Source organism: Hemitrygon akajei, chromosome 8 (assembly GCF_048418815.1).
Source record: "Hemitrygon akajei chromosome 8, sHemAka1.3, whole genome shotgun sequence".
Classification (NCBI taxonomy): Eukaryota; Metazoa; Chordata; class Chondrichthyes; order Myliobatiformes; family Dasyatidae; genus Hemitrygon; species Hemitrygon akajei.
The window spans coordinates 111924712-111950322 of record NC_133131.1 but is presented as its reverse complement, the minus strand read 5'-3'; the positions used below and the strand labels follow the sequence as shown (position 1 = coordinate 111950322).

General features: G+C 40.0%; 1 protein-coding gene across 11 annotated transcripts in view; it reads right to left on the bottom strand.

Annotated features, from left to right (window-relative positions):
- tpk1 (thiamin pyrophosphokinase 1) overlaps positions 1-25611 on the bottom strand; it is a 380881-nt gene that overhangs the window by 157400 nt on the left and 197870 nt on the right. For all 11 annotated transcript variants that reach the window (XM_073054376.1, XM_073054384.1, XM_073054377.1 and 8 more), the window contains one exon: positions 17714-17860. In XM_073054376.1, the coding sequence (XP_072910477.1) occupies positions 17714-17860 (147 nt within the window). The remainder of the gene's footprint in view (positions 1-17713; positions 17861-25611) is intronic.

Genomic DNA, 25611 nt, shown 5'->3' with positions numbered 1-25611 from the left:
ACTATCTAAATAAACAGGGGCAAAATCTGCCATGCAGATCTAATTAATGCCATTTGGCATTTAACTATGTGACTGGATGTGAGACATACATCCTCTGGCCTTAAGATGCTTCAAAGGAGTTTTCAAATATTTGTTCACATTGTCAGTTTTATGGCCATTAGGATGGAGTGTAAAGACTCAGACAAACTGAGCTGCAAGACACACAGTATGAAAGCACAAAGTGAACATCACAGAAAGAGACAAAATGGCACAGCATCTAAGCTCTGCTGAGAATGATGATTTTGCCAAGTATCTTCATGAGAAACCTTTGAGGTAAATATTTTGTGTTTGACACTTCAGGGCCTCAACACTGTGAAGGCAACAGTGTGGTTTGCTTACTAGGAGATGGCAAACAATTTTAATGACGTTTGTGATAAGTGGGCTCAACCACAATATCTTGCGAGCATTATTCTTGAAAAAAATGCTTATTCACCTGAAAAAAAAAACCTATTCCTACAAGCCAGGCCTTCTAACATCCCAAACGAGGGAACAATGCTAGTAGTTTATTTCCATATACTCGATCCATTTTGCCAATAACTCATCTAAGGACAATGCTCTGTAGCAACCTTATCTCCAGGGCAAATTTTCTCTTAAGACAGAAAAAAAATCAGAGACCTTTAAAAAGGTTTTAAAAAATGATCAAGTTCACCATCTTTGCAACATAACGACATAGAAAAGGTCTCAATTGCTCTCAAACATACCATCAGTTATTGGATCGTTCTTGTGATAAACTTGTAATTTTGCTGCTAATCCAAGGCACGCTGACAGTAAATCTTCCACTTTGATGGCCTCATTGTCCCCTGGTGGGAACAAACAAATGCCGTCTCTATTGGCATTTTCCTTGCTGCTCTATTTGTGCATATTTGTATTGCATACTGTTTCTTTTCTATATTTGCAAAATCTTGCAGATGGCAATTTTGAGTGCCTGACTGATTTGTACTAATTACAGTTATTACCAGTCACTTTGCTCACCTTGTGTAATTTCCCTTCAATTTTATGAGAAATTATGCACATTAATAAGACTCATTAAAGCAGGGTTTCCCTATGTGAGAAACACGGGCCTGCTGCTGCACCAAAATAAATGGCAAAGTAAGTGGAGCTTTTTGTATTCAGATGAGCAGCAGAGCAGTCGAAGATGCTTAAATCCAAAATGCATGCATTTAATAAATAATAAAGCAACGCATCTAAATTTATGTATCTGCCTAAAATCTTTCCTCCTGATCTTTCAAGGTTGACCAATATCTTGGTTTAAACTGAACACATTTGCCGCAGAACCTTTGCTCAGAGCAGCTTCGAGTGTCCCAATGCTTGTCAAATAAAACTGAGCCTCGTGGAATTTAAGAGAGTCTTATAAGAAAGGTCAGATGCAGAGAAGCATTCTTGAATTGCAGTGACAGAACGTGTCCCCAGAGATTAGTGCTGGGGCCTTAGCATTTAACCTGAAAATAGAAAACATTCTCAGTTGCAGATAAAGTAGTGGGCGTGGTAAAAATCAAAGGAAAAGCACTGAACATAGCAAAAAGACAGAGAAATGTTAAGGTAGGTGGTGCAGACAGTGGCTCTGCTAATGGACGATTCTGATGGGTTTCTGACAGAACTGTTCCAGCTCTTCAGCCTGACTCATCCATGTCAACCAAATTCTTCCTATTTTGCTGCATTTGGCCTATATCCCTCTAAACGGGGACTTCCCAACTTTTTTTTATGCCATGGGCCTCTACCACTAAACAAGGGGTCCATGCACCCCAGGTTGAGAACCCCTGCTCTACACCTTTCCTACCTCTGCACCTGCCCAATTGACTTTTAAATATTGTAATTACTTTCACCTTTCTCACAAGGCTGTTTCCGCACTCTTTAAATGATGCTTAAAATTGCTGATAAACACTTAAGTGACTACTATTAATAACAATCAAAAATAGATCATAAGAATCAAAATGTTCAAAAAATGCAAATGCAAGGAATCTGAAGTTAAATAAGAATTTTTATGACTACTTGGATGGTTAGGCAGCATTTGTAAAGAGTTAATGTTTCAAATTGATCTGTCATCTGAAAGGTTGTAGTCCTGAAAATATTAACTATTTCTACATAGCTGTTCTGATTATCTGACAAATTCCAGCATTTTCTGTTTTTTTTAATTAAAAAAACAGTAAATTCAATTAAGTCTACAATAAAGTTACAAAAATTGATTATTATTAACATTAATTAAAAGAATGTTTTCAAAAAAATCTTCCTGTCACTTACTTTGGTGTCGATTGGTGACCCTGTGCAGAAGATTGAGATTGCATCCAATGTACCAGCAATGCATAAAAAGACACTACATATGAAATGTATCTGACCCTTCAGCTCAGTGCTTAATGGAACTTTCAATGGATTCTGTACTGAGTTCAGTAGCACAGCAGTGCAGATGCACCATAATGTTCCATTTTCTAAGTGGCTAGTTTGCCATTACTGTATTAAAAAGTCATAGAATCAATTCCCCATAGCCCGACTGGTCCATGCCGACCAGTGTACCCATCTAAGCTAGTCCCATCTGCCTGCATTTGGCCCATATCCTTCTGAACCTTTCCTATCCATGTACCTATTCATGTAGCTTTTAAATGTTAATATCTTGCCTCAAACACTTCCTTTGGCAGCTTTTTCCAAACACTCACCACCCCTGGGTAAAATGTTGCCCCTCAAGTTCTTCCTAAATCTCTTCTTAAACATTTGTCCTTCTTTTCTTGATTGTCCAACCCTGTGAAATACACTCTGTGCACTGACACTATCAATGCTCTCCGTGATTTTACACACCACGAGAAGGTCACCACTCAGATCAGAACAGATCAGAATCAGGTTTATTATCACCAGCATGTATTGTGAAATTTGTTTCCTTAGCAGCAGCAGTTCAATGCAATACACAATACAGAGGGAAAAAAAGTAAAATAATAATAATAAATAAATCAATTACAGTATACATATATTGAATAGATTAAAAGTCATGCAAAACACAGAAATAATGTATTTTTTAAAAAAGTGAGGTAGTGTCCAAGGGTTCAATATCCATTTAGGAATTGGACGGCAGAGGGGAAGAAGCTGTTCCTGAATCGCTGAGTGTGTGCCTTCAGGCTTCTGTACTTCCAGCCTGATGGTAACAGTGAGAAAAGGGCATAATCTGGGTACTGGAGATCCTTAATAATGGATGCTGCCTTTCTGAGACACCGCTCCCTTTGTAGACTAGTACTCAAGATGGAGCTGACTAGATCTACAACCTTCTGCAGCTTCTTTCAGTCCAGTGCAGTAGCCCCTCCATACCAGACAGTGATGCAGCCTGTCAGAATGCTCTCCACAGTACATCTATAGAATTTTTTGAGGGTATTTGTTGACATACCAAATCTCCTCAAATTCCTAATGAAGTATAGTTGCTGTCTTGCCTTCTTTATAACTGCATCGATATGTTTGAACCAGGTTGGGTCCTCAGAGATCTTGACACTCAGGTACTTGAAGCTGCTCACACTCTCCACTTCTGATCCCTCTATGAGGATTGTTATGTGTTCCTTCATCTTACCCTTGCTGAAGTCCACAATCAGCTCTTTCGTCTTACTGACGTTGAGTGCCAGGTTGTTGCTGTGACACCACTGCACTAGTTGGCATATCTCACTCCTGTACGCCCTCTTGTCACCACCTGAGATTCTACCAACAATGGCTGTATCATCGGCAAATTTACAGATGATATTTGAGCTATGCCTAGCCACACAGTCATGGGTACATAGAGAGTAGAGCAGTGGCTAAGCACACTGAGGTGCACCAGTGTTGATTGTCAGCGAGGAGGATATGTTATGACCAATCCACACAGGCTGTGGTCTTCTGGTTAGTCGAGGATCAAATTGCAGAAGGAGGTACAGAGCCCCAGGTTCTACAACTTCTCAATCAGGGTTGTGGGAATGATGGTATTAAATGCTGAGCTATAGCCAATGAACAGCATCCTGACGTAGGTGTTTGTGTTGTCTAGGTGGTCTAAAGCTGTGTGGAGAGCCATTGAGATTACATCTGCCGTTAACCTATTGTGGCAATAGGCAAATTGCAGTGTGTCCAGGTCCTTGCTGAGGCAGGAGTTCAGTCTAGTCATGACCAACCTTTCAAAGCATTTCATCATTGTATATGTGAGTGCTACTGGGTGATAGTCATTAAGGCAGCCCACATTATTCTTCTAAGGCACTGGTATAATTGTTGTCCTTTTGAAGCAAGTGGGAACTTCTGCCCATAGCAGTGAGAGGTTGAAAATATCCTTGAATACCCTCGCCACTCAGTCTCCTATGCTCCAATGGATATATTTCTAATTTGCTTAACTCCTTCTCATAACATTATCATACATCATAGAAACAGCCCTAGTGCACATGATAGCATAGATTCTAATCAATGATCGTCTCATTTTCCCATTTCGGGCCCTAAGCCTTTCTTGTCTATGTACCTTTCCAAGTCCTGGTAACATTCCTGCCTCAACCACCTCCCCTGGCAGTTCATTCAACATACTCACCACCCTGTGGGTGATAAAGTTGCCCTTCAGATTCCCATTAAATGTTTCCCCTCTTACTCCAAGTTCCTGATTCCTGAACTCTGGGAAAAGAACTGTGTACTTTCACCCTGTCTATGCCATTTATGATTTTCTACACCTCTACAAAATCACCTACGTTCCAGTGAATAAGGTCCCAACCTGCACAACCTCTCTCCGTAACTCAGTTCCTCAAGTTTTGGAAACATCTCCTGTTTTTTTAAGGTAGCTTAAAAAAAAAATGTCATGTATATTTAGGATCTCTACCTTTAGACTCCAAATCAAGCATGGATAGTTTCCATTACTAGCATTTCCTCTTTCTCATCCTACAATATTCCTTTTCCTTACAATGAGGTTATGTGCTGCAATGATGACTGAATTCCAAGCATTAGTATCACTCTGTTCATGACATTAATCCCTCATTTAATACTTAGAATAAATCATGGCATTTCTGCTGAAATCTTTCTCAAACTTACTGGCTGATTATATTATCCACAATGGATTGGTGTTTCTAATACTACCGAAGGGTCTCGGCCCAAAATGCCGGCTGTTCACTCTTTTCCACAGATGCTGCCAGGCCTGCTGAGTTCCTCCAACATTTTGTAAGTGTTGGTTGGATTTTTGTTTACTTAAATCGATAGTCATTTAACATCATTAAGGTTCTATCTTCACTTTGAATACTGTGAAAGCAAAATATTGGTGAAGGATAGCCACAACTTTAAATTCAGTTCTGCTAAAAGTAGGATTTCATTAGAAGGAATTGCTGAAGAAAGTTGTTTTTTTTAGTAATGTGATTGTTTTATGACATGAGATATGCTTAAACTCTATGTATCAGGTTATAAGCCTGGACAGTTCAGTCACTTGATCTTGAAGATGTTACTGGACAGCCCGTGGATACTGAGATGACGAGAGGACATTGAATAATAAGCCAGACATGAGGTTGTTACACAAGATTAGGCCTCAGGGCATCATTTATTTATGGTGTAATTATGATCGGCTCTCAAATAGAAAAGGGAGTAATAATGTGGGCTATTTCCAGGATTGCAGGGTGTAACTAATGAAAATGCTCTGGAGGTCACTCTATAATGTAAATGAGAGGACCAAGGAAAATGCATCTGAATTTACCAACAAGGCAAGGCCAGGCGAGGTTATGAGGATGGAAAATAGCTGCAAAGGAACAAAGACTCACAAAGAGAATGAAAATGAAGAATTGTAAAATTATCTGTATTAATATTAGAAGGCAGTAAGGGTGAGGAAGAGTTTCAAAGGTGAAGACAGAGTCCACTCCACAGCCACGACCTGAGAAGGATCTCTCCCCAGAGTCCTCTTTCGGTGACAGACAACCCGATTGTCCCCAATCAGTCGTGTTTTCCTAGCTCGTAAGAATTGTACTTGTGTTTGAAAACCCTTTGTAGAGTTGCAATTAGTTAGAATTTACAATCCCAATAAATGTGCCCCATTTAAATAATTAACCGTGTTCTATCTGTTACTTGGCTGGAAGCATTTCTTCCATTGTTGGGAAGGTGGGGCCACTGTTTGAAATAGCGATCATTTGGAGCTCAGCCCCTTCAGAAAAGAGAATGAAGTGAATTAGTCTTTGGTCGATACAGTAGAATCTCCCTACAGTAAGTGTACTGACAGACAAATAACTACAAGTTCAAGTTTAATTGTCATTCAACCATACAGGAATACCCATGAATACAACCAAACAAAACAGTGTTACTTCAGGGCTAAGGTGCAGAACACAGTGCCAACAGTCATACACAGCATAAGGGACATGTAGCACATATAAGATAGCGGTAAACTACAGTCACAAAACTAAATGTATAGTCTAAGTCCCTGAGTCTATGAATGCTGTAGCAGTCCACAATTAAACACAATACAGCTCATCTTCTGCTGAGTGAACACTAGAGTACAGCACTGACTCAAACACGGGCATCACGCCACCCTGCCTCTGGCACTCTGACACCTCCCACTGGGTAGCTGCAACAAGCAACCTTGCAGCTTGGGGCCCAGTCCACGCTATGGCTGAGGCCACACAGCTCCACCACCATTCGCCAATAAACCAATGAATTGGACTTGCAACATTCCACACCACCAATGTCCAACAGGTCTTGTGATTGCAGGAAAAGCGACTAAGACAATCATTTGCTGTTACACGGTGCACCTCCTTCTCGACTCCGACTCTGATGACTCTCTGGCACAGGCAGCAACATGAGGCCAGCTCCTCCAGTTTCACCACCAACAAGCAACTCACTGATGGGGTAGACCTATAGTACTTTAAGTTCTTAATGTCCAGTAGGGTCTTGCGATCATAAAATACAGTAACACCTTTGGTTGACTCCATAGAAGCTGCTGCATCTCAACGTGCTGCCAACTTACCAGAAATCAAGACTTACTGTCAAGATTTGGTTCAAGAACAGATATACTCAATGTCATCACAATACCCTTTAAGCATCTAGCATGGACCATTACAATCTGTACGTATGTAGCTTTTTTTAGCTTATATTGTTAAGCTTGTCAAAACAGTTTGAAACTTTCAGCATATATAATCCAAACCTCAGTTCCAGCCTCATATTGAGGACACACTCTGAGCTCCAGCCCTGCCACATATCTAGTCCATGTTCTGAATCCCAGCTACAGCATATCCAGCCCACTGACTCCTGTTGTGCACCAGCCTCCAGCTTCAGCCATAAATACAAGCACACATTTCTACTTTTTTTGATGCCTCCAACAAAAGGATTTGAAGCTGAGCTTTGCAAGGACATGGATATTATGCTAGTGGATCGAAAGTACAAAAAGTTAAGATCCAGCTAAATGATTATTTAGAATTAGATGCTAGGGTCATGCTGGCATGTTTAATTCGCTTTTGTGGAAAGTGGCTACGGTATTAGGTTAAATGAATTTTTGGAAGGTAAGGAGGGAATTGCTTTGCTTCAACAGATGCTTCAGGAAGGCTAATAGTATTGTCAAGAAGATCTGCCCCTGGCCATTTCCTTTACTTTCTACTACCCTAGATGTTCTGCCCTAGACCAGAAAAAAATCAAATTACAGAGACGACAGCGCAACAAAGTTTTCTAATTGGTTTATTATTGTCACATGTACCAAGAATTAATTACTAGTTTATTTCACATTTCTTCTTTTGCTACTTCAGATTGCTCTACGATCTTTGCACTTCAGTTTTTTTGTACTCCTCACTCCATTTATTACCACCATATGTACTGTTTACTCACTGAGCTCCACATGAGCAAGCAATTTCATTTTGTGTATGTCAATATACTGATTTGAATCCCATCCAAATCAATGTATATATTATGTGAGAAATACTCTTTGTGCACTTGCTGTGTACCATTGAAAATGGTTTTTAAAACTGTTTTATTCAAAATATCTTTCCTAAGTGCCTTTAACTCAATTTTGCTTTCATAAATATGAAATCTTGTTTGGGAGTGTTCCTGTGGAGTGTATTGGAACTTTTTAATGGAAGATGCTGTTCGTTTCTGTACAGTCAGATGTTATCTATGTAGAGGTCAGATGTTATCTATGTAGAGGTATTTATTCAAGGACTCAAGGTGCTTGCAGTGCTACAGAGAACTGCCGAGGTTCCTAAAATATTACACTTTGAAACAGCCCATGTGAGTTGCAGAAGATGTGTCATCAAGTGAAATATTGTTTCTGATGCCGTTTACTTCAGAGAACTGAGGTGCAGTTTGTACATAGAGGAACACAGACTGCTGTTTTTCACCAGTCAGCTGATCAGGAGCTGATAGTGCCGGACAGCAACTTGTGTACTTCCATTATTCTGTTCATATACACAGACATAATGTAGATTTATGAGTTGGAGACAAGAAATGTACATGAAATATCCACAGGATGTAATTTCCATATTTTGCTCTGTTACCTGGTACAACATTTGCACTGCTGTTATTGAGTTTATACAAGAAATGACATTTTTTGCTGCATATTTTTGGGCAGACAGATGTCGATTGCTTTGACTGAACAGATTGGCTATGATATTGATTAAAAGTTACTGTGTTCCCCTAAATCACATCACATCTGTTCAGTCACCTGCATTACTGCAAGAGTAGTGATACCTGACTTGTGGCAGGGCTTAGTTTCTGTACGACGACTAAATTTTGACCTTGTACATCATGTGCCTTTCAGCAAAATGAAACTAGTTATTTTTAAACAGAGGCAAGATATTAAAAAACTGTACAGAAGCAGAACAATTCATCACAATGTCATTTAGTAACGCTTCTGAATGATTGAATGATCTGTATTTACATCATTAGCAAAGAGTTTGCTAGTGGCATGACTTACAATAAATTCTGTAGATCAAAATTTTGCTGCTTATCTTTACAGCAGTAGCCTACTTGAACTTATTAAATATTTTGTAAAAAGTTACCCATCACTGCCATTCAATTCAATTTTGCTCAGTCTACAGACTGGAAACATTTCCATACATTAAAAATATTGAACTGAAAATTGAACTAAGCACTGAAAATAGATGAAATTTTTGGCTTTTTTCCTTTAAAAATACCCTTCATCATCAAAGATTTATGTTCCTCTGCTCTTTGCCAAAAAACAATTCAAACCATGATAATTGCCTTCTGAAACCTGATTTGCATTCCACATCATAAATAACAGAATTTTTCACAACCAACTTACTTTTCTCCAGGAAAACATTCCAATGCCAAAGATCACTACCACTATAAAAATAAGACTGCGAGCTTGGCTTGGCAATTTATTTATTTTAAGTTTTTATGTTCATACTGTATATTGCCTATTTTGCATGAAGCAAATGATTAATAGGCCTTCAGAATTAAGGTCCCATCTAAATTAGCTTTGCTGTTATTTTGGATGCAAATTGCAGGAAACTGTCTTATGACTAATCCCAGAATATGCATGTGTAAATCGTCCTGAAATGAGGAGTGGCTTTTTATTACTGTACCTGACAAGATCAAATCATCTCCTGACAGTGTTAAGGATCACACATGAAAAATTACTATTTGGATGAGCTGCACGGCACTGTAAATATCCAGAGAACGGTATGAATCACTCCGATACAAAGGAAAGGAAGCGGGTAGAAGCAGCTTTATCATTTGTCACAGAAAGAAGCCATGCAAATCATTGGCTGTGTGTTGGCTCCAGAACAGCAATCCCAACAGCCCATTCTTTTCAATCCCTAAAACTTATTCTCTCTCACAAACATCAGTTCCTTACACTAGGAGGTAATTTACTATGGCCCTTGGGATATTGCAGGAAGCAGTACATCCAGTGGAAATGTATGTAGGCACAGGGAAAATGTGCAAACCCTTAACAGGAACTGCTGTGTTTATGAGAGAATTAGTGTGCAGGTCCCTGGAGTTGTGAGGGAGTAGCACTAATTACCACACACCACTCACTTCCTCAAAGTTTAAAAACTTTTACTGACATACATTCAAAGAATCAGTATTCTGTAGCCAAAGGAAAATTACATTTAGTTGTACTTCTCTCCATGATGCTCCAGCTGTAGGATGATAACCAACTGGTGAAACCAGTTTTTCACTGAATTATTGAGCCTGATAGTCCCAGGGGCCAAGTCCTGGTCTATGGTGGGTTAGATCTCAACTCATGCAAATGTTGTGATGCAACAACGGGCCTCATCTCTAGATTTGGGAGGAGTAAAACAACCAGCCTGTGTCTATGTCCCTCACTGTTGGATTCAGTGGCTTTTACGGGAAGAATCAGATGTAGCTGTGACAACTCCGTAGTTGGATAGATTGCTAGTACTTGAGGGATGGCTGAGTGAGTTATCAGGCAGAGAGTAATCAGAATACATGAAATTGCATTGCAGCTAAGAAAAAAAACTTCTGCAGGAAGCTGCATTGTTAGGGTTGGGCCTCCTTAGTAAACTAAATCCTCTTAAAAGAGCACACTTTCTTTAGTGAATCCACATTTAAATAGTGAAAATGTTTTACCATTCCAGCAGCAGAGTTAGGTATAAAATCCCTGAAAATGTGCCTTCATATATGTTAGTATTTTTTTCTCAATGCAGTTAGCATTCATTTCACATGCTGGTGGCTGCAATAACTTTCAGAAGTAGCGTGTTTCTTATTTTCAGTTAAGCTTCCAGTTGTAAATTATTTCTAAGTACTTTACGGCAAACTGTTGTACATAAGTTAGCAGAGGCCTCAGTGAAATACTGACAGTGCCCTACAGGCACTTTGCTAGAGAAACTGAGTTGAAAGAGAAGACCCTTCGATTTACATTCATTTCAAGTTTGACACACATTTTACCAAGACTGCAATGAAGATTTGAAGAATGTCTTTTATGTGTCACGTTTGTCCTATGGCTGGAAGGCAAGGAGAGCCATTAAGTAAATGGTGAAAATCAAGCAAAAAGGTTTGCAAGTCCTTGGAGAGCTGGCTAGTTATAGCTATGGTAACTGGCCAGGGAGATCTTGTGCAAACACAAGAACATAACATCAGCAATGTTGATGAGATATTTTTATTTAGTCTGCTAATTACTAGCAAAAGGGTTGTTAAGAAAGTTCATAATCATGAATGCAAACCTCAAAACAGCAACAAATGTTGGCACTGGCAAGCATTTATGAACTAAAGCAAGACAAAGATAATAACAAATAGAAAGCAAAATGTGAAATTAAAATAGAAAATGAAGGATTTACTCATATGTTGGGCAGCACTTGTGGAGAAGGAAACAAAGTTAAATTACAGGCCAATGTCACTTCATCTACTGAAGACTCACTCACCTGAAATATGAAACACTAACTGATGTTCTTTCTCCACTGATGTTATCTGATCTGATAAGCATCTGACATGATGATTAAAAACACTTATTTCAGCTTTTGTGTATCTGCAGTTTCTATTTTACTATATGTGTGGATTTGATTTTGCAATCAAAGTGGGTCAGAGATTCTCAATGCACAATGAAAAAACATTTCATACTATTTTAATTCAAAACCTGTGATGACAATAAATAATGACAAGACCTGTAAAGCAAGTGGATGACAGAAGGTTTTCAAACATTAGCTCTCACATTGTGGCTTAGTGTACAAATGTTAAATTTGTTTTTGTGAGGTACCTTGAGGTATTTTACAAGTTTAAAGTGGTTATAGAAATGCAATACAAGTAGGAAGTGTTTAGCAGGCCAGGCAGCAACTGTGGAGAGAAAAACAAGCCATACCATTTCAGGTTAATAACATTTCTGTGGAAACTAAATTGCTTGGCTGATCATTATAGCAACAGAATGTATGGAGGCCACAAGCAGTTGCAGTCTCCGGCCATTATATAAGTTAACACTTTGCTTGCACCACAAGTATTTTCTCTTCATTTCCATTTGTTTCATTTGCCTGTGATTTGTCTCACTAACTTCGCTGTGAAAAACTGTCGTGCTTGCCTTTTCAAAGCCAAGGTAAATGACATCCACTTCCTTAACTTCGAGGTTAGTAACCTTGAGGCCCTGACTTTAAATGCATGTAGATTTCTCCATTAGTAACAATAACCTTCCATTATATTCCAATATTAACTATTTTCATAAACAATCATAAGGACATAAACTTATAATAGAACTACAGCTAGAGTCTTGAACAATCTTCTATGATGAGCTGAACTCTTGCCCTCACAATCTACCTTGTTCTGATGTTGCACTTTATTGCTTACCTGCACTGCTTCCTTTTGGTAGGCTCTACACTGTATTGTTTTACCTTATTCTACCACAATGCACTGTGTAATAATTGAGCTGTATAAATAGTATACAAGACAAGTTTTTCACCATATCTTGGTACACATGATAATAATAAACCAATACCAATTTTCCAGTATTCAGCGGGATCTGACACAAATCTTGAAAACAACATTAGCATCGAAATAGTCAATCAAAAACCAGAAAATAAAATTACTGATAATAAAGTCCACACATTCCGAGGTGCTGGCAAATTTAACAGATAACTTGATTTTCATACTTTAGAAGGACACAATATTGACAACAGAATAGTTACTGTGGAGGGAGAGGTCTCTGTTTATAAAGTACTTACACACCTTTGTAATAATTAATGGATCACAGTAAAACAGAAAATGTTTGAATTACTCAGCAGTGCAGGAAGTAAGTATTGTGACAAGAAATGTTGCAGGTCAATAACATTTCCTCAGACTTTGTGATGTTCTGAGCATTTCCAACATATTCCAGCAGCTGGACTATTTTCCTCTTGGTTGCAGAACCTATGAATTGGTGACCTTTGAAAGGAGACTTCAAGATTGGAAGCAAAAACAATGAAAAATGCATGAAATCTAGTGGATCTAATGATTTGAGGCTGGTTTTCATAAAGTTATAGCTTCCAGCATAACAGCACACCTGGGTATATGACTTGCAACTGCATATCCTACACTTCATTGTTCTCCATTATTTCCTGCCTTGGACACCAGCCAAGGAGATTCTATTGAAGAGAAAGTCTGCACCTTATCATTGGTATCAATGGGAATAATCTCTTTGGAGATCAATCACTGTTTGAGATTTTCTTTCCGCAGTTCTGCTCAACTATGAAAGTTTTTACTACATTTTGTGTGAGTAACTATCTACTCACACAGAGGATTGATAATTTTACTCACACAGGTGGTCAAACACTCATACACAAAGGATTGTCTAATTGGACAAAGAAGATAATCAGAATCAGATATATTATCACTGACATGTCATGAAATTTGTTGTTTTGCAGCAGCAGTACAGTTCTGTACATTTAAAAAAATCAAAAGTTATAGTAAGAAATACAAAATAAATAAATGAAAGGCGCAAAATGAGAGGAACATAGTATGGTAGCATTCATGGACCCTTCAGAAATCTGATGGTGGAGGGGAAGAACCTGTTCCTAAAGCATTAAGTGGGAGTCCTCAGGGCCCTGCACCTCCTACCTGATGGTAATAATGAAAAGCGGACATGAGGTGGGGGTGTCCTTAAAGATTGAAGTGGAAATACTAGCACGACTGATAATCTTGAACTGCACTGTCTATCACTAACATAGTTGAAGCAGCAGAGTTACTGAACTGAATAACAGAGTATTCCTGGATCTCATTTCTCATTAAATTCAGCCCTTTGGGGTGGTCCAATCAGGAAGCTTGTTGAGCCAGTGTCTTACAGTTCCAACAGCCATATTTCCATTGTGCCCCTGGCACTGGCCTTGTGGATTTTGTGCATTCTCCATGTGACCATGGGTTTCCTCCAGCTGCTTTCACTTGCCAAAGATAGAAAACCATAAGATATAGGAGCAGAATTATGCCAAATGGCCCATCAAGTGTGCTCTGCTATTTCATCATGGCTGATCCAATTTTCCTCTCAGTCCCAATCGCCTGTCTTATCCCTATATCACTTCATGCCCTGACCAATCTATCAACTTCAGCCTTAAATATATATATAAAGACTTGGCCTCCACAGCTACCTGTGGCAAAGAAGTCCACAGATTCATTACTTTTTGGCTAAAGAAATCTTCCTCATCTCTGTTCTAAATGAATGCCCCTCTATTCTGAGGCTGTGTCCTCTGGTCTTAGACTCTCTCACCATAGTTAACATCCTCTCCACATTACTCTATCAAGGCCTTTCACCATTTGGTAAGTTTCAATGAGGTCACCCCTCATTCTTCTGAATTCTAGCGAATACAGGCCCAGAGCCGTCAAACACTCTTCATATGACAAGCTGTTCAATCCTGGACGAGCCACCCGATCCTTCAATATGAAAGCTGGAAGACTAATTGGCCACCATGAATTGTTCTTGTTTTGGTGGCTTGTGGAACTGATGGGAACATGGAGAGAACCAGTGACTGAGTGGGTACATATTCAATGAGTCGAATGGCTTCCATCTATGTCATAAAGAAAAGTGCAAAAGATTGGCTGCTTCCACTACTACTCCTTTTAATCCATTCCATTCTTTGTGGAAAAAATGCATTCTGTCTCTCTCTTTAAAGTCATGTGCTCTGCTGTTTGACATTTCTACTCCAGGGAAAAATTCTGACCATCTACCTTATCCCTCTCATAATTAAAGAAAAACTCTACGTTGGAGAACTTTTACACCAGATTGTGGCCAATAAACCGAAGTTAGGTTTGAGCAAAGTGGCCATTGTGGGAGCAGAACAGAAGCAGAGTGGGGAGCTGAGGTTTTGGCTCAAAAGGTTTCAGTGAGAAGAGGCAGAGCCTTGTTTGGGGTTTATCAGTGCCTAGCTAAAACAGTGAGAATCAATCCCAGGGTAGCGGTGTCCTCCTCTTGCATGACATGGGAGATCTGGGAGAGCTCAGAGTTCCTGATTATTACGTTGGTGAAAAGTACGCCTGGGTACAGCTCGTTACAGACGGTGTAAGGGAACTGGAGCTGGAGCTGGATGAACAATGAATCATAGATAGGAGCTACAGGAGGCAGTTACACTGCTGGAGGGAGGTAGTTGAGTAACTGTCAGGAGAGAGAAAGGGATCAGATAGTTCAGTGTACCACTCACTGAAGGAACTCAGCAGGTTAGGCAGCATCCATGGAAAAGAGTAAACAGTCAACAGTTTGGGCTGAGACACTTCTAGACTGAGAAGGAAGGGGGAAGATATCTGAATAAAAAGGTGGAGGGGGAGAGGGGAAAGAGGCTAGCTGGAAGGCGATAGATGAAGCCAGGTGGGTAGGAAAGTTCAAGGGCTGGAGAAGAAAGAATCCAGTAGGTAAGGCAAGTGGACAATAGGAGAAAGGGAAGGAGGAAGGGACCCAGGGGGAAGTAACAGGCAGGTAAGAAGAGACAAATGGTCAGAGTAGTGGGGAATGGGAAGAGGGTGGAAGTTGTTCACCGGAAGGAGATATCGATATTCATGCCGTCAGGTTAGAGGGTACCCAGACAGAATATAAGCTGTTGCTCTTTCACCCTGAGGGTGACCTCAGCTTGGCACAAGGACTATTTGGGGCCCTGAATGGAGTTGAGGGAGGAGGTGAATGGGCAGGTTTAGCACTTCGGCCTCTTGCTGGGATAAGTGCCTGGAGGGAGATTAGTGGGGAGGGATGAATGGACAGAGGAAATGATCCCTGTCAAAAGTGGAGGTGGGGAGGGAGGTAAATATGTGTTTGGTGGTAGGATCTCTTTGAGGAAGGTGGAAGGTGTGAAGGATAATGTGTGCGATGTATAAGGGCATGAGGGACTATTACAGTGGCGAGAAGATGGGGTGAGTGCAGAACCCCTGCAGCGGTCCCCCTCGATAGCATGTATACCACCTTTTTAGATATAGTTGGGGAGGGGCATCCATCCAAAGGAAAGCCATAGCAACCAGGTCTGAGCCCACTGAGAAGGGCTCTGTGGCTCAAAAGGAAATGAAGAGAAGAGCACTGGTGGATATAGGCCATAAGTAAGAGTAAAAGACTTAGGAGCAGAATTAGGCCATCTGGTCCATAGAGTCTGTTCCGCCAATCAATCATGGCTGATCCTTTTTTTTTCTCCTCCTCGAGCCCAGTTCCCAACCTTCTCCCCGTAACCTTTGATGCCGTGTCCAATCAAGAACCAATCAACCTCTGCCTTAAATACACTCAGTGACCTGGCATCCACAGCTGCATGTGGCAACAAATCCACCACCCTCTGGCTAAACAAATTTCTCCGCATCTTTGCTTTGAAAGGGCGCTCCTCTATCCTGAGGCTGTGCCCTCTTGTCCTAGACTCTCCCACCATGGGAAACATCCTTTCCACATCTATTCTGTCTAGACCTTACAACATTTGAAAGGTTTCAATGAGATCCCCCTTCATCCTTCTGAATTCCAGCGAGTACAGACCCAGAGCCATCAAATGTTCCTCGTATGAAAACCCTTTCATTCCTGAAATCATATAGTTAGGGGAGCAGACAGGAGATTCTGTGGATGTGAAAGAGACTCTCAGATGGTACACTGTCTCCACATGCTTAAACCCAACTTCTTTTTATTGGCCCATGTTATGTTGTTAATAACCCAAGCAATCTTCTGCTCCACAGACAAGTCCTGACAGGCCCTGCTCACTTTTTAAACTTGACACGTAAAATCCACAAGGACCTGTCTCCAATTTTCTCCACAATCTCCCACTCCTCAGACAAGGGTGTAAATGGCTAATATGGGCAGGCAGAGGTACAAATTGAATTCGAGGAAAGTAGAGGGTTGTTGTCAGAAGAGGATTTTTTTTACGTAAAGTGAGGTGAGTACTTGGAATGCACTGCCGGGGTGGTGGTAGACGTGGAAATATTAGGGGGAGTTAAGAAAGTCTTAGATCGACACATGGATGAAATAACAATTGAGAGCTTTTTGTGAGAGAAGTGTTAAATTGATCTGGGCACATCATGAGCCGAAGGACCTGTACTATACTTTAGAATATGTTCTATCAAGTCTCCCTTCAGCCTCCAACACTGTGGGGAGAACAACCCAAGTTTGTCCAATCTTCCTTTGTAGTTTATAGCCTCTAATCCAGACAGTGTCCTGGTAAATCTCCTCTGCACCCTTTCCAGATTCTGCACATTCTTCCTACAATGTGCTGACCAGAACTCCATGCAATACTCCAAGTGTGGTCTGACTAAAATTTTAAGTTGCCACACTTAAACTCAATAGCTCTACCAAAGGCAAGCATTGCATTCACTTTCTTTACCACCTTACCCACTTACGTAGCCGCTTTTGGTGATTTATGGACCTGGACTCCATGGATCCTGTACCTCAATGCTATTAAGGCCCTACCATTAAATATATACTTTCTCCTTTCATTTGACCCCCCAGAGTGTAAAACCTCACACTTGCCCTGTAAAACTATCTGCCATCTCTCTGCTCACTTCTGTAACTCATCCATGTTCCCGGTTATTCTTTAATAGACCTTTACACCACCCACAGCTCCACCAATCTCTGAATTCAGGGATTCAATATTCTTGACACAGTTCCACAAAAGGCTATTGAATTACACCTTTTTCTTCAGGGGTTTGGTTTTCTTAAATGACTACGCTATAGCATTCATAGATCATAGACAGATAACACCATTCAAAAGCATGAGCATGAAGAGCAATTTACCACTATTTATAAAAACTGTCATCAATGAAAAAACGCAGGATGCTGAATTCCTGGCAAACAGTAATTTATTGAAGATATTTTGCCAATCAGCTTGCTTTTAGGAACAATTTAAAGGTACAGTTAAATACTTACAGGTTGGAGTAAATATGCCAGTGAAGTCCCTTGAATTATCACAACTGGTAACTCAGTTATCTTCACAGCATGGAACAGAGTTTCCACACTGGCCATAATCTGGTCAAAACGTCCACCAAGTCCACCCAGTACGACCACAGCATCAACCTAGCCCCAAAAATGACAGGTATTTTCATTAATAATTTTTCCTTAACATCTGTCTCCTGCTGTTCTCATCTCGGGGACTTAACATATAGACCTAATATTAAACTTTTATATAAAACAAGACTCTAATTTATGATGCCAGAAGCAATGACTTACAGTTCTCAATGGAGAATGCAAGAAGCAAGGAAATTCAAAGCTGAGCTTCTTTGTGATTTCAAAGGCATAGATTCTAGTCGGTTGTGGAGGTCCTGTCTTATTAATGTAATTCTATGATCTAAATGTTTAAATGTATGATAGCAGAAATAATTATTCCTTAGAGATAAATCAAACTGTGGGTTTATAAAGCTTTGAAGTTTGTAACGTGGTTTATGTGAAGAACTTCTTACAGCTATGCAAAAATTGTACAACACCTTTTGTGCATGCAAGGCTGCAAAAACATTCCACTTAATGCAAATTCTAATCAAAGGATAGAGTGGATTGTGTGGAAATTTCTAACTTGCTGACCCTCCGTGTTCCTTGCCTGTTGGGCAAGGTGTTCAATGTGAGTGTTGATTTTCTGACCCATGGAAAAGATGTTACTAACTGTCAGGACTCAACATCACTTTCAGTCAAGAGCCTGACTGCTTGCTGATCTGACCACTACTCACTGTTGAGGTCTGCCCCACACACTCATCACTGAACTACTCAACACTGGTTGTCAAGGTCCATCCATTACACTGGTCACCAAAATGACCGCCACTAACTGTCAAAGTCAATCCTCCACACTGTGCTTCCCAACGTCAACATGAGGTGAGATTTCCCAGCCTTTACATTGGTAGACCTTTTCAGCTCAGTTGGCTGTCTCAATGGCATGAGACCCCAGAGTTTTCTAGAATCCATGGCTCAGTGTGGGACACCAGGGGTGGGAGTTGGGGAGTAGAAGACAGTTTGGTTAATGTTGCTCATTGAACTCTTTGATGAAGTTCAGGTATTTTGGCTAATAATTAAGACATAAGCTACATCTTACACATCTTATTAAGTTTTTTAAAAAACATGTTTTTTTTTAAAACTTCTAACTCATGCTACTTCCCAGATGATTGACATGAAAACTCTGCTTCTCAGGTGTGACTGATACTGTTTTTGGATGACAGTAGTTGTGAAGTGACTCAGCCACTTCCCACTCAGAATGGACACAGATGTAGTTATGTCATCATCTGTGAGGCAAAGCTATGACTTCATCTACAAGCATGGAGTGAGTGGGGTCATGTGATCTTCCCATCACACTGATGATTGGCAAGTGATGCAGAGTCCACCAGTGCAATCCTGATCAAGCAGATGGACCTCCAAAACTGTCAACAAGAAGCCCTACTTTGGAAACTCTCCAATCAGCTTTGACAGCAAATAGAACCTTCTCCTAAGCTTTACCACTGTTAAAGAGGATAGTTTCTTTCAATGTTGTTGAGTGTCTCTGACATGAAGAAACAAATGTAAACTATTAATAGAAATAATTGCTTAAATACATACAATATGATCAACTAAAGTACTTAAAACCATTAACTTAAAAACATAAAACAAATTCTAAACATTTCTTTAAAAATAAGGAACATACCTTTCTTCTCAAGAGTGCAAATGAGCTCTTGCATCCAGCACCAGAAAGATTTAGAAAGATAATGTAGTACCATTGGTGAGTATATTTGGGGCTCCTATTTGGTTACTTGCTTGAAAATCTCAGTCTCACTGATATTTACTTCCAGTAGAAGTGGTAGAGGCAGGTTCAGTATTGTCATTTAAAGTAAAATTGGATAGGTATATGGACAGGAAAGGAATGGAGGGTTATGGGCTGAGTGCGGGCCAGTGGGACTAGGTGAGTGTAAGCGTCGGCACGGACTAGAAGGGCCGAGATGGCCTATTTCCATGCTGTAATTGTTATATGGTTATATGGTTACCAACAATATCTGGATCTGTGTAATTGGCATTGGATGAACTCTTACTCTGAACCCTATTATATTTAAATACTAGTCTGTGGGAAATTCCTTCAAATCTTACAAGCTCTTTGTTAATGTTCCAGATTTTGTATTTATAGTCTGAATTAAATAAATATTGCCACAATTTTTATCTAGTTATTCAGGTTATTTTAACAACTGAATTTAATGTTTCCCTCAATCTTCTGTCAACCAGTGAAAATAGACTTAATTCTGTGAACATATCTTCATAACTTCCTCCCCAAAGTCCTTTTGCTCTCTGAACCCTTTTTAATGTTGTCCCCAGCAATTATATCACCCACGTTTATGGTATGCAGCCACCTATACTAAGCAATTTTCCATATCCTCATTCCATTACCCTAGACATCAATTATAAAGGCACCACTTATACATATTAAGCACTTTGACTATTTTGGGCAATTCAATAAGCTTTTTGCACCTTAAAGTGTGATTATCTTAATTATGTAATCTTCTCCAGCTAATGTATTAAAAGCTCCACTGATTTCAGTCAAATTGAAGTATTTAATAAATGTATTTCAGCTGTGCTGCTAACTGGCGATCTAGTGTATTGGAGCACTGACTCTGCATTGCAGTGTGGCCAGACAGCACTGATTGTTTCAGGATAGTGTAGGAGTGACTAACATGAATGCATACATTTACAGGGTATGAGGGTTCAATTTCTGTTGTCCTATCTCATCACACACGAATATTGATGACTCCCACATGAGTAAATTAAAAGCTAGAAAATTGAGCTCTACTGCAATTTTAGCTGAGGCACTGGAGTGCTCATGAGAATGTTCTTATTCTCCACTTTTTAGTTTTGTTGTCAACCATTTACACAAGCCAAATAATGTTAATATATCCTAACTTTATATGGCGGTGATATGATGGCACCACTTGTCAGTTATTCAACAACTGCAGTAAAATTTAATAAATTTAATGACTTCTCTCTTGAGCTTAGGTATGAAGTTCTGAAGATTCACTACCTGCTAAGTGAAGAAATCTCATTTTACCTTTCTCTTGAATAGCTTTTTAAAAAATTTTTGAGACTGTGACTGCTGATTGTAAATATCCCAACTGCATCCTCTCTGTCAGGGCCCACAATAATGTTGTACATTTCAATGAGATAATTCTCTTGTTTTAAAACTCAAGAGAGTACAGGACCAGACGATTGAATCTAGCCTCATGCAACAAACCTGCCATCTCTGGAATCAATCTTGTGAACCTTCACTGCATTTCCTCTATTGCAAATATAGCCTTCCTAGGTTAGGGAGACCATATCTGTTCACAATACTCCAGATGTGATCTCTCCAGGGTTCTATCTAATTGGAGCAGTGCGTCACTACTTTTGTATTCAAACCTTCTTCCAATAAAGGCAAATGCACCATTCATCTCTTTTATTGCTGCTGTACATTAACATTCAGTAAACTTTGTGCAACAGCACCCTAATCTCTTCGAACACCAACAGCTTTCAATCTCTCAGCATTAAAAAAAAACAACTTGCATATTTTTTAACCAAAGTGGTTCTTCCACATCTGTATTATCAAAGTACATGTATGTCACTACAAACAACCCTGAGATTTATTTTCTAGTGGGCATAATTTATAAATCCAGAATAGAATAATAACCATAATAAAATCAATGGAAGATCGCAACAACTGGGTGTTCAACCAGTATGCGAAAGACAATAAACTGTGCAAATACAAAAAAAGAAAGAATTAAAAATAAGCAATAAATATCAAGAATGTCACATGAACAGTTCTTAAGAGTGAGTCCATAAGTCGTGGGAACATTTTAGTGACGGGGAAAGTGATGTTGAGTGAAGTTATCTCATTTGGTTAAAGTGCTTTATGGTTGAGGGGTAATAACTGTGCCTGAACCTGGTGGTGTGGGTCTTGAGCTTCCTGTACCTTCTTCTTGATGGCAGCATGGGTTCCTGATGATGGATGCTGCATCCCTGCACCAACGCTCCATGTAAATATGCTCAGTAGTGGAGAGGGCTTTACCTGTGATGCACTGGGCCATATCCACTACCTTTCATAGCATTTTCCATTCAAGAGCATTGGTGTTTCCTTACCAGGCCATGATGTGACCAGTCAGCACACACTCTACTACACACCAGTAGAAGTTTGTCTAAGTTTTAGATATTATGCCAAATGTTCACAAACTCCTAAGGAAGGAATGATAACACTGAGGGATTTAACATTGCTGACTCTCTCCACCTCCGATCCTCCTGTGAGGAATGGCTCATGGAACTCTAGTTTGCTCCTCCTGAAGTCACTAATCAGCTGTTTGGTCTTGTTGACTCTGAGTAGCAGTTTGTCGTTGTGGCACCATTCATCCAGATTTTCAATCTCCCTGCAATCCATTGATTAGTCACCACTTTGATTTGGCTAGGGCAGTGGTGTCATCAGCAAACTTGAATATAGTATTAGAGCTGTGCTTAGCCACACAGTCACAAGTGTGAAGCATGTAGAGCAGGGGCTAAGCACACTGCCCTGTGGTGCACCTGTGCTGATGAGATCATAGAGGAGATGTTGTTGCCAATCCAAACTGACTGGTGTCTGCAAGTGAGGAAATTGAGGATCCAATTGCACAAGGAGGTATTGAGGCCAAGGTCCTGAAGCTTATTGGTTAGTTTTGAGGGGATTACAGTATTGAATGCCGAGTGGTAATCAACAAAGAACAGTCTTTGCTGTCCAGATGTTCCAGGGTTGAGTGAAGAGCCAATGTGTTGGTGTCTGCTGTGAACCTGTTATGCCAGAAGGCAAATTGGAGTGGATCAACGTTGCTTTTCAGGCAAGAGTTGATGCATTTCATCACCAACCTCTCAAAACACTTCAACACCATGGATGAAAGTGCTACTGAACGATAATCTTTGAGGTAGATTACCACATTCTTCTGAGGCACCTGAAGCCTGCTTGAAGCAGGTGGTACCTCAGACTGCCATTTTGAGAGGGCAAAGATCTCAGTGAACACTCCAGCCAGTCGATCAGCACAGGTCTTTAGTACTTGGCCAGGTACCCTGTCAGGGCCAGTTGTTTTTTATGGGTTCATCCTCCAGAAGGCTGCTTGCCCATTGGCCTCAGAGACTGAAATGATAGGATCATTGGGGACTCCATGTTTTGATGGTCAAAGTGAGCACCGAAGGTGTTGAGCTCATCTGGAAGCGAAACCCTGGTGTTGCTAATGTTGTTTGGTTTTACTTTATAGGATTGTAGCCTGGCCCAACGTTCAAGCATACTTGTTGATTCTAATTTAGACGGGAATTGCCATTTCACCCATAAGATGGCTTTCTGGAAATCATACCTGGACCTGTTGTAACATTCTTGGCTGCCAGATTTGAATGCCTCTGATCTGGCTGTCATCCAGGGCTTCAGGTAGGAGAAAACTCTGAATGATTTTGTGGAGACACACTTGTCTACAACTGCTTTTATAAAGTCTGTGACAACCATGGGGTATTCATTCAGATCGACAGACGAGTCCCTGAGCACAACCCAGTCCACTGACTCGAAGCAATCCCTTAGCCTCCCTCTGCCTCCCACAACCATTTCTTTGTTGTCCTAATCACTAACCTTTCGATATCCCCCTAAAACTACACTGCATTCTCCTCACAGTCCACAATGCCATCTGGTTTGGTATCTTTAGTAAACTTGAAAAAACAAATTGGCCAGGTTATTGGGATAGATCGTGAATAACTGGGGATAGCTATTTTTGACTTTCTTCACAGGGAGCTGTGGCACTCCAGTCATTATATTTAAAACTGAGACTGGGAATAACATGGTGATTGGGCAGGAAAGTGATCTTGAGGCAAAATATCAAATGTGCTCCTAATAAATGACAGGACAGGTTTATGGGATCATGCTCTAGCTTACCTGTTATATACAGGATAAACATAATTTCATAATTCATTTATCCAAACTTTACTTGATTTATCCAGTATCATCACAGCCTCTGGGATATAACATAAAATTTTTGAGCTCAAACTTAAACAAGCTTCCTAAGTTGTCCTAAGTGAATGATTCCAGCTTGTTAGTACACAACCAAACAGAAAACTGAATAATCCATTTGGCCTAAACGACCATAGATATGGGAGCAGAATTAGGCCATTTGGCCCATCGAGTCTGCTCCATTTCACCATGGCTGATTCATCTTACCTCTCAGTCCCAATCTCCTGCCTTTTCCCTGCATCTCTTTATGGCTGACTAATCAAGAATCTATCAAGCTGTACCTTAAATATACCAAAGAACTTGGCCACAGCAGCCTGAGGCACCAAATTCCACAGATTTGCCACCTTCTAGCAAGAGAAATTCCTCCTTAACTCCATTCTAAAAGGGCATCCCTCTATTCTGAGGCTGTGTCCTCTCGTCTCAGGCTCCCCCTCTATAGGAAACATCCTCTCCACATCCACTCTATCGAGGTCTTTCAACATTCGATATGTCTCAATATGATCATCCCTCATTCTTCCGAATTCCGGACCCAGAGCCATCAAACGCTCCTCATATGACAAGCCAATTAATTCTGGAATCAAATTAATTTTTCTAATGGTTATTGTTCAGGTTTAGTTTTAGGCTAAATATTTCAGATGCTGCAAACCTGCATTTAAAAGAGAAGTGCCGGAAATGTTCAGTAGGGCAGAGAGTATCAGCAGGCAGGGAAGCTGCTCCTGTTTCAGGCTGATGGCTTGTTATCCGGTGCAAAAGGTTCAAACATTTCCAAGTTTGAAGATGCAAAATATTGAGAAGAGAAGGAAACAGAGAAAGGAAGGTCTATGATAGAGGGAAGGGTGGAGAAATAATTAAAAGAATGACAGTGCTTGAAGAAAAGGGGATGATAAAAGGACTATACTAATCAATAAAGGTGTCAAACAAGTCACCATTGGCATACGTGAACTACAATCTGGAATTAGTGCAGTCACTCCCACATTAAGATGGCTGTAATGTGCTGATTGAAAGTTGAGCTTCTATGGAACAGTGTGTTGTGTGACAGATAATTAAAGCAAGTTGTGCAGAACCTTGGGATAGCCTACATGTACCCATGCTCTATATATTAACCCTAGCCCTGAGAAAATAGTGGAAACTGCATACAAGCAGTGAACACAGTACAAGCAATGCCAAAAATTACTGATACAATTGTAAATTTCCCATAATGGTTGGATTTAAGTCATTTTCCCAGTACTTAGCTGACAATGATAAGCTTAAAATGGAAAACAAAATGTTGGTTGATATAAATGCAGAATATTATCAACAAATAAACTCAGCATAAACCAAAATTTGTCTAAGAAAAATGAAATTAGCTTTAACTAGTTTTGTTCTAGTTTTAAAATAAATGCTTTTATGAAGTATATAAAAAAGTATCAGCATTTTTAATTTGTGAAATCTTGTAAAAAAAAGAGTAGAATTGATACTGACAAGGGAAAAGCAGGACCTGATGAAGGGTCTCAGCCTAAAACGTTGACTGTTGACTCTCTTCCATAGATGCTGCCTGGACTGCTGAGTTCCTCCAGCATTTTATATATGTTGCTTAGAATTCTTACTGATTAGATTGAGGCACAGATCATGTTCTGGGTCCAGTTCCCCTACCGCATGGAGTAAACCTTTTAATTCTCACTCCACAAACATCTCACAAAACCTGAAGTAAAATACAATTGCCTTTTCTCTCCCCATAGACTACTGATTAGCTTCGCTCAAACACTCAACAGAAATATATAATCCATTACAGAAAGAAAGATACTGCACTGAATCTATTTTCCATTTTGATTCCTGTAAATGTACCTAATTTTATCAGATTTTT